At 43.6% G+C, this 18,166-nt stretch overlaps 1 protein-coding gene across 1 annotated transcript; it reads right to left on the bottom strand.

The window, feature by feature from the left end:
* Positions 1 to 1,786: 1,786 nt before the first annotated feature.
* On the bottom strand, positions 1,787 to 3,767 carry LOC124002101 (DNA-binding protein inhibitor ID-2-like). Its single transcript, XM_046309381.1, has 3 exons — positions 3,306 to 3,767; positions 2,967 to 3,027; positions 1,787 to 2,369 (listed from the first exon to the last, which is right to left on the bottom strand). The coding sequence occupies exons 1-2, from the start codon at positions 3,654 to 3,656 to the stop codon at positions 2,971 to 2,973; spliced, it is 408 nt and encodes a 135-aa protein (XP_046165337.1). The 5' UTR covers positions 3,657 to 3,767; the 3' UTR covers positions 1,787 to 2,369; positions 2,967 to 2,970.
* Positions 3,768 to 18,166: the final 14,399 nt, after the last annotated feature.

Raw genomic sequence — 18,166 nt, 5'->3', positions numbered from 1 at the left:
AATGTGTAGTTTTGTCACACAACGCCACGGATGTACATCCACCCAGCCTCACAAGCGCAGGCCACATGTATGGCGTTGTGTGGGCGAGTTGTTTGCTGATGTCAATGTTGTGAACAGAATGCCCAATGGTGGCGGTGGGGTTAGGGTATGGGCCAACGAACACAATTACATTTTATCGATGGCAATTTCAATGCACAGAGATACCGTGATGAGATCCTGAGGTCCGTTGTCGTACCATTCATCCGCCGCTATCACTTCATGTTTCAGCAGTATGATGCAAGGATCAGTACACAATTCCTGGAAGCTGAAAATGTCCCAGTTCTTGGCCTGCAAACTCAGACATGCCAACCATTGACCATGTTTGGGATGCTCTGGATTGACGTGTACAACAGCGTGTTAAGAGTTCCTGGCAATATCCAGCCACTTCAGGGCCATTGAAGAGCCAACATTTCACAGATCACAATCAGACTGATCAACTATATGTGAAGGAAATGTCGTGAGGAAAAGGGTCACACCAGATACTGACTGGTTTTCTGATCCATGGCCCTACTTTTTTTTTTTTGGGGGGGGGGGTATCTGACCAGATGCATTTCTGCATTCCCAGCCATGTGACATCCATAGATTAAGGGCCTAGTGAATTTAATTAAATTGACCTATTTATAGAAACTTTATTTGAAATTGTTCCATGTTGAGTCTATATTTTTGGTCAGTACAGAATGGGTTAAGATGCAATTGCATTAGCTGTTGTCAGCGTGGTATTTTCTTCACCAGTAGGTGGCGGACTGCCCATAAAAACTCATTAGCCATGGTTTGAACTTTCACTTGTGAGAGAAAAGATGATTTGAAGGCCAAGTTAGTTGATATGTCACAATATACATATGCAATGTAATTATATTTTAACCTATTATATGCCCTTTGTATGTTGGGCACACGTATAGGCTCAATTGAGTGTACTGTTAATTAAGGAACTTGAGCTTGCCAATGAGACTTGTGGGAAAATTGTGAACCTGAGTTTTCTACCTGTACAAATGGAACAGTGCTTCACATGCAATAGTTTAGGCTTGCATGGTAAATTGTTAATCCAATCCATTTGGAGGGAGATTGTGGTTTTAGGTGCATATGGTCCAGTGTCCAGTTGTACAGTGTATAGTTGTAACTGTACACTGTCAGACAAACTAATGTGTCGTTGCCTAATATTTTCACGTCGTAAAAACAGACAACACCCAGGAGATCTATGAAATGGCTCCGTTTCTTTTCTACAAAATGGTCTATTCAACACTGGCAGGCCATTTAAAATGACATTGTTTTGTTAAATGTTGAGGTTAGCAGTTTCCCGAGGAGCAGATTAATGCAGAATTATTCTCAGGTGAGATAATCGCATTAATGGCCCAATGTCCTATACACCCTGGGAATATGCCCCTGCAGTGCATGTTGAGGTAGAATTAGGTCTCAATTCCTGAACACCGTCAAGATGAGAAAGGTCAACTAGAGTCCTGCTGTGTGTGGCCTGTAAGAGACTCACGTAGTCAATAAGAATGGTATAGTTTGTCCATTGCGCCCCAAATAAATTACTGAAGAATCTCATAATTCAGTTGACAACTGTTATAAAAGATCGACATTACCACTGAATGGGCCAGTTAAGGTGCTGGAATTGTACCTCGTGACAAGCTGGCATTGCAGAACCATTTTCAGCCAGACATAAGTGTCAGTCTACCTTTTGCAAATTTCAGCATATCTCACGGTCTGTCATCTAGGCTACAAGCTTCCTTACAGCAGGAAAACATGCTCAAATAATGCATTTGGTTTATTTTTTTGTATAAAAAAGGTACAATTTACATTATTACTTTTATAAAAAGTTTCAGCATAATTAAGTACAGCATTACACTTTTGCAGAAATGTGCAATTCCTTTAACTATACAAGATAAACCTCCGAGCGAGTTCACAAGGTTTCACTTGTTCATTTCATTTTTTACAATGTCCAGTCCTTCATGTGCCAAGAAGAGTAACAATTCTGACAAGACAGACTACATTTTAAACAGTAACTAACCAATGCGTCTTCTATTCACGAGCCAACTCCGCAAAAAAAAAAACAAAAAAAGACTTCAATGGGGATAAAGGGAAATCCTTGTGACAATCTCATTTGTTTTTCTCCCAGTTTCGGGAATATAGCGCGCCTTCCATTTCAAGAAAGGACGAAAAAAAAGTCTTAAATTAAATATGAGTGTCCGAACTGAAAACACATCACATAGATTGTCCGTTAAGCAAAGTCTTTTGATTCAATTAAAGAAATTCCAGAACCTGAGGACAAAAATAGAGGGGGAAAAAGCCCGGTTCCGAGGTCCTGTGTGTGTTGTGTCTTAACCAAACGCCTGCAAAAGATTGAGAAAGGCATGTTTAGAAAATGCAAACAGGGCAGAGATCCGGACAGACTGGCGCCAGGGAGGAAGCCGCAGTATTAAGATTTAACCAAACACTCAAATACTGAGCAAACCCTGGGCTCCAGATGTAGCTTACACACACACACACACACACACACACACAGTACAGACAGACACTAGAGCAGCATAAGGCACTTTCGCACACAACTTCAGCCTACAATCTGGGAGAGAATCAGATCGTAATTGCAGTTCAACTGGCGCCTAGCCTCCGATTGCACCAATTATGTGCAGACATCTAGTAGTAATCTGAACCATTTATTTTATATTACAGATGCTCTGCATTATAGACAGCGTCACTGCAGCTGTGCTATTACGACGTTATAACAAATTATTGCCTATTCATTTTTTAAACAGTATGCAATGCATTTAGTTTATATATTGAACCATTAACAATGAGCGTGATTATACTGTCAGACATACACACTGGCGTTCATTTTATTTATATTCTGCCACAACAGGCTGTAGTAGGCTAATAGACAAGCAAATCCCAGGCATAATATTGTAGACAGGTGATAAAAGCATATTTACCGCTTTAACGATGAAGAGTCCTGCTGTCATCCGTTATCAGGTCTGATGGGAACTCCGGAGACTGAAAAACAAACCTTCATTAGCACTGCCGCAGTCAAATAGGCCTACGTGGAATTATTAATGAGCGCACACATTAAAAGTCCTACCCTCTCAATCTTGATAATGACAAACATGCCTTTTGTAACCAAATGGTGTAATTTCACAATATACCATAATTACTAATAGAAAACGCTCAAATACGTTCACACCATTAGCAAAATCGACCCAACCAAATGTAGCCTACGTCTTTGTTTATATTCTTTGGATATTTCAGACAATAGTAGGCCGGCCCATCCTTACCTGTAATGACAAGATGCTGATATCTGTATTGAGAGTTGTTAGGGGAGTCCTGGGTGTAGCTTGCCCTGGTCGCGGGTGATGGAGGCTCGTTATTGCGACATTGGAGTCAAGTGCGATCTGCAGGTCCAGAATATAGTCGATGACATGCTGCAGGATTTCCATCTTGCTTACGTTCTTGTTCTGAGGGATACTGGGCACCAGCTCCTTCAGCTTGGAGTAGCAGTCGTTCATGTTGTAAAGCAGGCTTAAAGGATCATCCACGGGAGTCTTGCTCCGAGAGATTCCCAGACTGTGTTCAGACAGATTTGCGCTGTTTTTCCGGAAAGACCTTACTGGGCTTATCGCTTTCATATTGACACTTCGTGTGAGACGTTCAGTTCGTTCGTTGAGATATTTGTTATATTATTGTTTCTATTCCTTCACAGACGGTCGGTGAGCAAACGGACTGGTTTAACAAGCTGTCATTGTGGTTTATATAGCAAGCAGGCTGGGTTTGCTACGCAGGGGTTTTATTGGTGCTGATTGGATGGATTAGCTACGTCAATCACTCCCCTCGTGCCCAACCGTTGCTTGAGCATGCTTCACAGTCAGGTCCCTCCCTTTTCCCGTCTTCTCAGCCAGTGAAAACGCATGTTGATGGTGGCACTGTGAGAGCGCTCTTCAGCTCCGGTGGGCAATTTGGAAAATTGAGCCCTTACCTGTTTCTGATCAAGAAAATTAATGATTTGTAATTTGGAACCAGGAGCTTGTCAAACTGGAACGTACATTTCTCTGATGGTTTTAATGTTGTTTTTCTCAAGCCTTTCTCAATGAATTAATTTAAGAATATTAAATACGAAATCTTAGAATGATTTGTATCCATGCGTAAATTGCGCAATTACGCATCACGATGTATTAAGGTGAAGGGGCTGATAAGTGTCACAATATCTTGCTTTATAGTCAAGATTGGGAGAGGTCTCGCTCTCACACAGTCCTTGACTGTCAACCTAACACTACATCCTGGTGATTCATTTCATCATTATCTCTTGTTTGAAATTATGGGTAGCCTACACACACATTGTATTTCTAAAGATTCGGAAAAGCTAGGAATTGTGATTGTCGGAATTGGCTATTAAAATTGCATTCCATGGCACGGCATCAGATGTTGAATGAATACATTTGGACTGATATAATTTATCTCTACATCGGCTATGTATAAATTGGTGATAAGATAAATGTGAACTTTGAGTGGGTCATTAAACCGGCTGGCTAAACCGGACTTCGGACCTAGCCTATATGACATGCTTGTGCACAAATTGGATCAGTGGGGAAATATGGATTCTGAATCTGCAGAATAGGGAATATTTGAAATAATATAGGTGTATGATTTTGCACGTTATTGTGAGAAATCTGTGACTACTGGTCAAGGAGTGACTGTCACAATGTGTATGGGGCCACTTGGATGACATCTGGATTGACACTGTGTTTAAGGTCCTCAACACAATTTAGAAAACATTTCGCCAGGATGGCCATTATATGACCTCAAAGATTGACAATAATGTAATTCATTGTTAAACAGATCCTTTGGTTGCGAACATGTTAAGGCTATAATAGCATTCCTGTGTATAAATTAAACGCTGCATTATCCAACTGGTGCTGTGCAATGAGCTCCAAAGCGCGCGGAGTGATGCGGCACAAACGAATTGCCCCGGGGCTGTTGTGGGCTGCAGCGGGTGTTCGTTTTGCTTTGTGGATTAAATTGGGTTGCTCACAAAAGTCAATGAATTTTTAACAAACGCATTAGGGGTCATAGTGACAACGTCTTCAATGGATGAGAATGTGTGTCTTCTCCTTGAGCACAGCTGCAACAACATATTATTTAGAAAATATTTTTTTGTGTGGATATATTTCATAACAATGATAATATGGATACTATACCAAAAATTACGGTGAAATAGATTTGAGAGAAATGCGCTGCAAAACACCAAAAGCCCTAAATAGTATTGCAGAACAAATACAGTATTTTAAAAAAAATGCAATCCTGGCAAGCACAGTGCAATTGATTATGTTTGGTGTATGTAGTCTGTCCTCTGTAAGACTGAGCTCTCGTGTGCAATAACAAATCTTATGCAAACAAATGCATATCACCATCTACCCACCCACCCACCAGCTATTCTGCAACATGCTTGACATTTCTCAATGTGAAATACATTTCTCAAAGAGAAATAGCCTACACTTGCATAAAAAGAGGCTATTTAATGTTTGGAAGGCAGCAACTTACACACATTATACAGTTTTGATTTTGCAGCCAAGAGACAACTTCGCCTACTTAACAAGCCTTTATGCATTTCTACTGTGATGCGATGTGGAATTCTTGCAGTCGTGTCCACATCTGGTGTCGGCCTAATCCGATTTTTTCATTTTCTCTCTTCTTTTTGTTCTCACAGCTGTGTACATTTCGCATGACACCCTGACTGATCCCTGACAGGTGATGAATTGGCACCAAGCGAGCCGCAGTACTGAATTGCGCCGCGAGCTCATACTCTCGCAGACTCACTGGCGCCAGCCCCGTGACGTCACCCATTCACAGCAGCCCTCGGGCCAGTCCTCACGGCGCCACTCAGGCGGCTACTATGGCGACGGGGGCTGTCAATCAGCGCGAGGTCTCAGCTGATCAATGGAACCGAACTGTGAGAGATCGGAGTTTGATTCGTCACCTCGGTGCTGCGGGGCCCGCACACCTGCATCATTAACATTTCTTAACTTACATTTGAGTTGGAAAAGTCTCCCTTCGTCAGTTTGTGAAAATAATTTGACAAGAAAAGGACTGGCTGCCAGCATAACAAAGTAAGGAGTTTGGACACATCTGTCCCATTAAACATTAGAGGCTAAGTTTTAGTTTTCAAAGCATTCTGAAGTAGATATGAAAAATAAAAAATAATATAAAACAATTCAAATATTCAATATATTTTACATCCTCAACATGACAATTGCCAACCTCTCAGGGAAACTGAACTAGAACTTGATTCTTCATTAAACATATATTTTTTTTAATAAAAGCTTCAACCACTCTAAATAAAATGTAAAAAATGCAGGACTGCAAACTACACAGAATAAAACTATAAACGCAACATGTAAAGTGTTGGTCCCATGTTTCATGAGCTGAAATAAAATATCCCCAAAATGTTCCGTTCGCACAAGCTTATTTCTTTCAGATTTTGGGCACAAATTAATTTACATCCCTGTTATTGAGGATTTCTCCTTTGCCAAAATAATCCATACACCTGACAGATGTGGGTATAATCATTACACAGGTGCACTTTGTGCTGGGGACAAAAAGATGCCACTAAAATGTGCAGTTTTGTCACATGATACAATGCCACAGATGTGTCAAGTTTTGAGGGAGCGTGCAATTGGCATGCAGACTGTAGGAATGTCCACCAGAGCTGTTGCCAGATAATTGAATGTTCATTGCTTTACCATAAGCCGCCTCCAACGTAATTTTTGAAAATTTTGCAGTATGTCCTACCGGCCTCACAACTGCAGACCACATGTATGGCGTTGTGTGGGTGAGCGGTTTGCTGATGTCAACATTGTGAACAGAGTGCCCCATGGTGGCGATGGGGTTATAGTATGGGCAGAGATACTGTGACGAGATCCCATTGTCGTGCCATTCATACGCTGTCATCACCTCATGTTTCAGCATGATAATGCACAGCCCCCATGTTGCAAAGATCTGTAGACAATTCTTGGAAGCTGAAAATGTCCGTTCTTCCATGGTCTGCATACTCACCAACATGTCACCCAATTAAGCTTTAAAAAAAGTAGTTATATTTAACCTTTTTTAACTAGGCAAGTCTGAACAAATTCTTATTTACAATGACGACCTACCAAAAGGCAAAAGGCCTCCTGTGGGGACGGGGCCTGGGATTAAAAATTAATGTAAATTAAATAAAAATATAGGACAAAACACATATCACGACAAGCACGTTTGGGATGTCCTGGATCGATGTGTACGACAGCGTGTTTCAGTTCCCGCCAATATCCAGCAACTTGTGCGACAACATTCCACAGGCCACAATTAACAGCCTGATCAACCCCATGAGAAGGAGATGTGTCGTGCTGCATAAGGCAAATGGTGGTCACACCAGATACTGACTGTTTTTTTGACCCACACCCCAACCTTTTTTTATGGTATCTGTGACCAATAGATGCATATCTATATTCCAAGCAGAGGAGGCTAGTGGGAGGAGCTATAGGAGGATGGGCTCATTGTAATGTCTGGAATGCGATAAACGGAACAGATTCAAATACATCAAACATATGGAAACCATGTTTGATTCTGTTCCATCAATTCCATTCCAGCCATTACAATGAGCCCGTCCTCCTGCAGCTCCTCCTACCAGACTCCTATGATTTCCAGTCATGTGAAATCCATCGATTATGGCCTACTTTATTTATTTCAATGTACTGATTTCCTTATATGAACTGTAACTCAGCAAATCTTTGAAATTGTTGCATGTTACGTTTATATTTTTGTTCAGTAGACTATAGTTGACGTGCGCCCCACAGGCCAGCGTCAGAACTTATCTGCAGCTCCACACACCAGATTGTCAGCCTTTTGCAACAAAATAGGCACTTTTTACTATCCCTAAAAGTGTTATTTTAGTCTATGAACATTGTGAAGACATACTGTAGAGTCCAATAGTTGTTTTCGATTCCGTTCAGTCTAGCTACAATAGATCAAATAAGATGTATCATTATCATAATAATTTAAGATTTTGCGTCAAAGAAGTTTAGTTGTAAAATAAAATGGTTCGATAAACTGCCAGCCTTTTAAAAATATCAAAACAAAAATGTCAAGCCTTTTTATGCAGTGCAATAATTACATAGGAATAGATTGCTTATTATATATAGCCTGTTTAAAGAAAAACTTGCAGACAAAGCTTACTGTAAAACGCGTTTCAGAAAACAAGTGAGATCAATCTTAACATTAGCCTATAAAGGTGCACCTATATCTCGTTTTTATCTAACATACTACCTTTAAAAAAAAATATATATATATATATATATATTTATATGATATAAATCATCCGGTCTATTATCCTCATCATCCGATTATGATAGGGGCTGAGGTAAAATGATTTCTCAGTTTCGGTTTGAGCGAGTTCTGCGTTCCTTTCGCTTACTGAAGAAGGGCATCCAAGTGGCACCGGTTCGCAGCGAAGTTTACATATGTGTCCAATCTGTATTCGCGACGTAAGCATAGTGCTCTGTTGTTGATTGAGCAGGATTGAGAGGTTACCGCTAGGCCGTCGCGTGCAGTAGTGCACACATAAAATATTTGCGCACGACTCTTGAAGCAACATCGACCGCAGGGGCGGAGCTTTAGTGTTTTCCTATTGTTCGACTTGAAAGAATAGGTTGTCACCCGAAGTCACTTTGTTCGATTAGGCTATAACAATTTGATGCATCATAAAGTCCGATATCTGGGCTGCTAATGGCTATAATAGCAATATCAGGCTTTCACTCTGGACATAATAAACCACTGAAAAGCTGAGGAAATATATAAATAAGTTATTCAACTGACAATATGAATGTGCTTGTTACAAAGTTCAATATATTGTCTATGCAAAACTAAGAATTATTTACAGTTACGATACAATGACAATTGGACTATAGACATCGAACTCAAGTATGTGGGCTGTAAATGACTGAGAACCAACCAACACCAGAAGCTCCAATCAGACAGTCTCCAGTTTGGAACATAGAGCTGGCCCTCCACAATCCCTGCCACCCCTCACTAGTCATCCTAGCTGGGCTTGTCTCTGTCTGACCACCCAATTGGGGCTCCATTGATATGTGAGAGGCTACAGCAGGCATCAGGCAGCCCAAGGCAGGCAAGCAGGATGCTCAGGGGGAGATGTGGCCAGATTGGAGGGGAGACAAAGGGCCAGTATCTCCCTGAGACGCAGCCAGAAGGCTCAGGCTGGAGAGGCCCACTCCAACCCTCCTCCTGGTGTCCCCTTTACCCCCATCCTCACCCCCCTCGCCCATCACACAGCTGGCACTTCTGGGGGATGAAGAGCAGAGGAGGCTGGTGGGAGGAGCTACATGAGGAAAGGGCTCATTGTAATGCCTGGAATGGAATTATTGGAATGGAGTAAAACATGTGGTTTCTATATGTTTGATGTGTTTGATACCATTTCATTTATTCCATTCCAGCCATAACAATGAGCTCCTATAGATCCTCCCACCAGCATCCTCTGATGAAGAGGAGAGGGAGGAGATGGAGGGGAAGGTCTGCTGCTGTCCTTTTTTTCATCCCTCTGTCCATCCTTTGAGCGAAAGGTTAATCTGTAGCCAAGGCAACAGTCTGATCCATGGTGATAATGGTGGTATTGAAGTTACAGGCGTGCCTTGTTGTTCTAACCCTATAGGAATAGATTTCTCAAATGTGTCAGTTTGTCAGGGGGTTTGGTTTTATTTGTGATGTAAATCATTGTGTGTTGCGCTCCATGCTAGTCTATGTAAAGTTTGACGCTGACATGTGATGTCGGTGTCATTTCAAACCCACGTCCCATGATCTTCTAACCGATGGGGAATTGAGAGTTGTGCCTGAGCCCTGAAACTGGCTTGTGATACTACCTCTGCCTGCAACTTCTTGGATTCTGCGGTAAGTGTTTTGCCTGAGTTTTAACGGCACACTCCAGACCCAGTGTCCGCTTGCCTAACCCCTATCCCATGCCTTCACCGGGGCTCACTTCCTCCTAGGTATCACCCACAGCTATGTTGTTCTTACTCAATCTTGCACTGTTTATACAGCGCAGAGGGAAGAGAGGGTTAATGTAGGAAACACACTCCTCTCCATGTGACTGGCTTGACCGACTACCAAGGAATAGAGAACAAGTCCAACACACACCAAACCCCCACCACACCCACACACACACACACACACACACACACACACACACTCACACACACCTACCACCCATACTTAGAGTTGTTATTGTGAGGGGGGTAATTTATCGGTCATGTGTTTGTAATAGGTGCAGAGTTCCTTGGTGTTGTTATGGTTACCATATACTGTATATTCCAGTAGGTCCTGTCTTACTTGGCTGCTGCTCTGTAAAAACTGTAGTGTATTTGATCATGCCATTACGTGAAACATGCAAATTGGAACAAACTGAAACTAATTTCACACACTCTGAAACGTCTGAAATGTCGAACTGAAGTCAGTTCTCTTTTCTCTACAGGCTTTATCAAGGTGGCCTGTATTCCTGTTCTTCACACACAAATGTGCTGGTCTAGTGCATTCAACTAGCCAGGTGGGTGATTGAGAGCTAGTACTTTTAACTGATCACAACAACAAAGGTCTCACGGCCCCTAATCCTCTTTGGCTCTTATCCTTCCCTTACCCCCCCCCCACTCTCCTCACCCTCCTCCTCACCCCTCCTCACCCTCCTCTTCATCCCTCTCTCCCACACTCTCTATAGGATCAGACACAAAGGTACAAACACTTTATCCTGCACTTTCTCCTTTGGAATGATCTCTCTCTGTCTCTCTCTCTCTCTCTCTCTCTCTCTCTCTCTCTCTCTCTCTCTCTCTCTCTCTCTCTCTCTCTCTCTCTCTCTCTCTCTCTCTCTCTCTCACTCTCTCTCGCACTCTCACTCACTCACTCTCTCCAATGTCCCTCCCCTGACTCGTCAAGGGCATCAGGGTCTAAAAAGAATCCCCTCTATAGAGCTGAGTCACGTTTGAAATAAAGATTCAGTCTTTTGAGCCACAATAACTAAGCCCCATTTGAAGTGAAACTCCAGTCTCTCATCTACAATAGCTAAGCCCCATTTGAGGACTGAAATGAAGCGCCTGTCTTTGACCCACAATGGTGGGAAGCTGCACTCCCGACATAGACTGATAAGGTTTAAGCGTATGCATATTCCTTCCCACTATTACTAGAAGGAAAGGTTTTAATACTGTAATTGGTTTCGAATTGCAAGTTCTATGTTTTTTGTTATTACACGAGTGCAATAGCAATGGTCCATATTCTGCTTGTGTAATAACAAAAAAACGCCCTTATGTTGTGGAGTACTACATTAAATAGTAATCACAGTGTTATTATTTTTGTATACTGATATTAGCTTCTGAATGTCCGTGTGGTGTTTCATATCTTCATCCATTTTTGCACATTAGCCTAAACTGACTTGGCATTACACATACTGTATATCAGAATAATTGATCAAAACTTTGGTGGCTATTAGTGATATTAAAGTGCTCCTGAGAGAATAAGCCCAGTGTTTTCAGAGGGAGAGTCTGTGTTCCTGTTAGCCTTAGATTATTGGGCCTCATTGGAGGAACAGGCTAATGGAATTAAGGTGCAGGGTTTCAGGCTCTCTTGCCAAGACCAGGCATTAAAAGGATGTGTGCTGAATAAATAGTGCTTTAAGGAGATGAGATTCCGACAGAGGAACGATCGGGCTGACAGGGCAGTATTGTGTGCTTGGCTTTGAAGATATTGAGTGTTTCACATGTGCTGCTGTGCTGACCATTCATGGAGAGAGGCGTCTATGAAAGACTGTCTGGGAACTGACTTTAGAAAATTCTGGAACTTTTCAAAAGGGAAAGAAGTGTTTAAACGTTTTCTGCAGCTCCTCCCAAATCTTGCATACATGCATCTTGTATGTAGGCTTCCATCCACGTGGCGAACACAAGCATCAGTACCAAACAAAACAGTTAGAAGTACATCTACTCTCCACGATAGACCCGTTTTCTCAATCTATACATACTAGCTAATTATACACCCAGAACAGAGCTTAATCAGATGAAATCCAAATATTTACCCAAATAAAGCCTCATTTTGCTTCATTTCTCCAATGCCGGTGCCAGGTTATAGCGCCTCTCGATTACACGTAATTCATCTGATGTTTTTATTTGTTAGCGGATTAGATGGGAGGCGTCGCTTCTGGCCCCATGCAGTAAAATGCTCTCATCTGTATTTTAATGGACTTAGAGGCAGTGGGAGGATGTGGCCCTGTGCCATGATTTCACAGAGAAGGGGGATCACATGCAGCAGGTAATCTATTTGCGAGAGTGTTTTATCCGTATAAATGGAATTACTGGAATGGTTTTCGATGCATTAAAAGCAACCGTTGCCTGGATACCAGTGCCGGGCGACCATATTTGATTGGCTCTAATTGAGGTCTTGGTACAAATGTTTATGTGCCGTAATGAAGCTGAAGAGGGATACAATCTGCGTTGAGAAAGGAAATATTAGGATGTGTTATTATGAGATTGTTATGAGATTTTGTTCACAAAAAAACTCCACATTTCTCCTCTATGGATATTCTTCTCTTTGCTATGCTGTTGTAGTCTTTGACAAAAAAAATGTGGTCACAGAACCAGAGAATTTGTCTTAATCTTTACTAGACCTCACTTGAGATGTATGTGGTGAGATTATTTGTGTTTTGTTCAGATCCGAAAAAGCATAGCACAACTGTAATTTTAAATGGCTAAACACTAACTAACTAAACGCTAAGTCCCAGATAACACAACAACATCAGGAACAAAATAGACATTGAAGATGTGAAAGTCCTTTTTTTACCATGACAATGTTAACCCCCCTATCAGAGTGTGAAAGAAAATGGCCACTGATATGTCTTTTATCAGAGACCGCAGAAGTGTTGACACTGGGACGACAGCTAATTAGGTTAGGGTCTGCTCAGTATACAGGGCTAACTGGGCTGGCCTTAGCCCCAGGCTCTGTCTCCCAAGGTGACTACTGCAGTAGCACAAGAATGGTACCACCCACACACCCTTCTATACTCCACTGCGATCTCTCGCAGGTAGCTATAATCTTTAGGCAAACACATAGGCACAGATTAGTACACAGGTTGGACAATCTTTCCTGCTCTGTTTCTCCGATGCTGATCCCTTACTGTGTTCATATATGCTCATGTTGTATTCATTTATTTATTCATTAATTATAACTCATAAGGCAGGTTATAAGGGGTATCTATGCCTTTATTCATAAGCTGTGTCATCAGAGTGCTGATTAGGACACTGACTGTGACTGGGTGCTGAGGAGCATATAGCATCTACACAGTCACATGTTGTGGCTCTCCTTACCAGCATTTGAAGCTACAAAGTTTTGCCCCCAGCCCCATACAGAGATAATCCTCATGAATAATTCAGCAATGCTAATGAGATGCAGTGAAATTCCGAAGGCCTCTGAGATCTGGTTGGATGGGAGGACAGAGAGAATCGCCTGATAGGGGGATAAAGGGCAGCCAACAGCGATGGTCTGGTTATGGTCAGTTCCACAGTGGGACCCCTGAAGCTTTTGGCTTCTCTTTAGGGCCCATTTTTCATGGTATCACCCACACTCACAGAGGCCCCAGACCCGTTTTAGCCGCTTTTTAGCCCACCTCACACTGGCCAGTTCCATAGTTGTGTAACAGTACAGCTTCTGTCCCTCTCCTCGCCCCAACCTGGGCTCGAACCAGGGATCCTCTGCCCACATTGACAACAGCCACCCTCGAAGCATCGTTATCCATCGCTCCACAAAAGCCGCGTCCCTTGCAGAGCAAAGGGAACAACTACTTCAAGGTCTCAGAGCAAGTGACGTCATCGATTGAAACGCTATTAGCGCGCACCCCCTAACTAGCTAGCCATTTTACATCGGTTACACTAGCCCCCCTTCCTTGGGCCACGTCTGTCTGGCCAGTTCTCCTCTCTCTGTCCAGTTCCACAGTAGCCCCCTCCCTCTGACCAGTTCCACAGTAGCCCCCCTCCCTCTGACCAGTTCCACAGTAGCCCCCTCCCTCTGACCAGTTCCACAGTAGTCCCCCTCCCTCTGACCAGTTCCACAGTAGTCCCCCTCCCTCTGACCAGTTCCACAGTAGTCCCCCTCCCTCTGACCAGTTCCACAGTAGTCCCCCTCCCTCTGACCAGTTCCACAGTAGCCCCCCTCTCTGACCAGTTCCACAGTAGCCCCCCCCTCTGACCAGTTCCACAGTAGTCCCCCCCTCTCTGACCAGTTCCACAGTAGTCCTCCCCCTCTGACCAGTTCCACAGTAGTCCCCCCTCCCTCTGACCAGTTCCACAGTATATATAAAAGTCCTTTTCTGTGTTTCCCAGACTGTATGTGTGTTCGTGTGTGGTTCTGACCATGAAGTTTCCGCCAAAAGGAAACTAAATGCATATTTTATCCTAGGGATTAGGGGTTCATCTGTTCCTAGACCTGTGGTTAGGGGACATTTCTACCTTTAGCCTAGCTTTATGTAGGCCTTCAAGTGTTCATTGGACATCCTTCAGAAGAATCCATTTGCCAATTGAAGGAGAGGGATCAGGCACTATAAAGCACCAAAGGCCAAATTAGCCTCTTCACAGATGTGAGAAAAATTATGAGATCATTTGGGTGGTCGAGAGAGAGAAAGAAAGAGAGAGAAAGAAAGAGAGAGAAAGGAGAATAGGGTGAAAGGAAGCAAGCATAAAGAAAGAAGGGGCCTTAGGAGAGAAAAAAAAGAAACGGAGGGAGTCAGGGCTCTATACTGGGCCCAGTCTCTTTCAGTTTCAGAGCATTGCACCAGGACTTCATTACCATGTCAATCCAGGGGAAAACAGGCCCTGCTCAGCACAGCAGTGGGCCGGATCCATATGGGGCCGCCTGGCTCCTGGAATGAATAGTGAATGCGGCGGCTGCTGGAATCTGCCTCCAGCCTTTGTGGAACAGGATGACCAAAGACAAGAGGGAGCTTTTGCAGATGGCCCAGGATATAAATAGGTAGCTAGTCTATCTGCATGCTGTCACTCTTGTCTATCTCTCTCTCTCTCTCTCTCTCTCTCTCTCTCTCTCTCTCTCTCTCTCTCTGTACTCTGTCTGCTGGCTGCACTTGGACACTGTTTGTCTCAATAAATAAAGGATTCATGCTAGCTAGCAGAGGATCACATGCTACGATATGGCTCCGGGGCTTGGTGACTGTATGATTAGTTCCCTTGGTCAAACCATTATTATTTAGATCTGGTACATGCGGCTAACTGGCAAACAGGTTTGGGGCAGCGGTGTCCTCTGGCGTTTGTGTTTTGGTGCTGTTCAAACAAGAGAAGAGAAGGGAGGGAGACTGCGAGGTTGAGCAGTTGGGTTTGAGGCCAAACGTCTCACAGATGGACTTTAAAGTGAGAGATAAATCCCTCCCTGCCTGCTTGTCCAGATTGAGGGTCCTTTTGTCATTAAACTAAGCCTTAGCACAGCAGTCCATCTGGCTGTGTGTGAGTGTGGGTGAGTGTGTGAATGTATGAGTGTGTGTGTCTTTCTGTGTGTGTGCGATATGGTCCATTTGAGGTATTAGGACCACAGCCCTTCCTTTTAAAGTTATGCTGACAGTAGTGCAGTGTAAGCCTCCTACACTTTCTCCTCTGGCTGGCTGGCACGAACACACACACACACACACACACACACACACACACACACACACACACACACACACACACACACACACACACACACACACACACACACACACACACACACACACACACACACACACACACACACACACACACACACACACACACACACACACACACACACACACACACGCCAGCCCTGGGTTGGGATTCATCTGGGCAACAGGGAGAAGGCAGAGGTGCCCTATCTGTGTTCTAACACCTAAGATAGTCATTAGGAATGCTGGGTTTCAGAAGAGGCCCAGTGATAAACACTCCACCACAGAGCCCTGGATGGCTTACGTCAGGACCACACAGAGTCAGTCATCAGTCAGCCCGCCGTGCGTAAGCCAGACACCACACTGACACAAGATGGCCCCTGGCTTGGCACAAACTAGCCTAATACTGTAAACCAGCCAACGGTCCAGCACTGTACAGAGAGTGGATGTTTCCGTGTCTAATGTACTCAGGTTTCAATGTAGCCAGAAAGCCTTGATGAGCCTTGATATATGTGCACATCTATTGTTTGTCCAATTCCAGTTAGAGACCCACAGCTGTCAAAATGATGGTGTAAGCCCTGACAACTAATCGCTCCCTTCGTGAAAGAAACCAGGTGCTCACTGCAGGCGACTGAGCCGAGATACCGACTGAGTCGTTTTGATGACATCACTCTCTCTACAACAGGCTTGTTATGGCAAATGAGCAGTGTTGGTTGTGTTAAAGCTAGCGTAGCTGCTACAACTCAACACAAGCCATTGTCTGTTTAAGCACACTGTTAGAGTCTGTATCTTTTTAACTTATGAGTGGACAACAGATACACAGAAGCAAGGCAGCATGGGGGCTGCATCTACAAAACAATGTTTCTAAATCCAGTTGCTGGTCATTTTGTTTTGGGAGCAACGGGATAACCGGTAACCATCACAGAGGGTTGTCTGTGTGCTGCTTGGTCGTGTCAAAGAGTGCTGTTGAGGAGTCTTCCTCGGGAATCAGACTGCGCTACCACGCTCTCGTGGCTAAGTGGTCCATACCTGTGGAGATACTGTGTAGCTCAGTTGGTTGAGCATGGTGCTTGCAATGCCAGTGTTGGGAGTTTGATTCCTGCAGGGGGACCAGTGGGAAAAAATATATGAAAATGTATGCACTCACTACTGTAAGTCTCTCTGGATTAGAGTGTCTGCTAAATGACATCCAAGCCACACATTATAAAAGGAACAAAAACATCAACGCATGCCTTGATTGGCTAGTCGATAGCAGCTCCTTTCAAAAACATGTTACATTAGTATTGACGATGAGTACAGTTCTGCTACAGTCTCTAGTATAAATCAAGCTGCATTGTATTGACAGTGACTTCTTGTCTCCCTAGAAGCATGTGTTATGGTGATACAGTAGACCAGTAAGAGCTTTGACTCCTGGCTGACTGGGGCAAGTTAGCGCTCACCTCCATGCTATTCAGAATTTATGACTGCGAGGGGTTTAGCCTGGCACAGCTTCTTTGTGCCAGTATCAAAGGCCCAAAGTGAACCCTGCACACACACACACACACACACACACACACACACACACACACACACACACACACACACACACACACACACACACACACACACACACACACACACACACACACACACACACACACACACACACACACACACACACACACACACACACACACACACACACACACATGCACACGCTCATGCACACACACACGCACGCACGCACGCACACATGCACACACACATACACACATAGAAAGATCACACTGAGCTGCAAGCTGTAAGGAGCAGGGCAGATGGGCCAGGGATCAAGGCCCTTACATCCGTCTCTCTATCTCTGTTTCTGTCTCTTCCTCCCTCTGTCATTCTCAGCTCAACTACTACACTACAGATGACAACCAGTCTGGCTGTTAGTTGTTGTGTGTGTGGTTGTCAGTACATCACCTGATATATTGCATTGCTTGTCTGTGTGTCGACTGAGTCTAGACCCAGTTAAATAGAATGGGATTTCCAAGAGGACTGCATGAAAGACTGTACATGACATTTCCAAGAAGGCCAGTTCAGGAAAAAATCTATGCAAGGAAATTACATACAAGTGATTGTTTGGCACACAAAGTCAACGAAGTGGCTGACAGATCTCTTAAGGGCTTATACCGAGGGGAAAATAAATGATTGAGTCTGTAGCGTTGCACAAAGTTGGTTTTATCTTCATTTTTTCTCGAGCTCAGCAGAAAGATGGTCAGCGCCGTCATTACTGTAAATCAAAAGCCTCTTTGGCATTATCTAGTTCCCCTTCTGGCTCCAAAGGTTGGAACAGATGTTGGGAGCAAGGACCAAATGGATTTCCCCCCACTGAGGGGCAGCTTTTCTTGCCATCGCTAATAGAGGCTCCTTGAAATGCTAATGTTCACCGTTAGTTTGGTTGGGTCCTTGTATAGT

This window comes from Oncorhynchus gorbuscha, linkage group LG17 (assembly GCF_021184085.1).
Source record: "Oncorhynchus gorbuscha isolate QuinsamMale2020 ecotype Even-year linkage group LG17, OgorEven_v1.0, whole genome shotgun sequence".
Lineage (NCBI taxonomy): Eukaryota > Metazoa > Chordata > Actinopteri > Salmoniformes > Salmonidae > Oncorhynchus > Oncorhynchus gorbuscha.
Note: the sequence above shows the minus strand (reverse complement) of the source record. Positions and strands in the feature narration are given on the sequence as shown.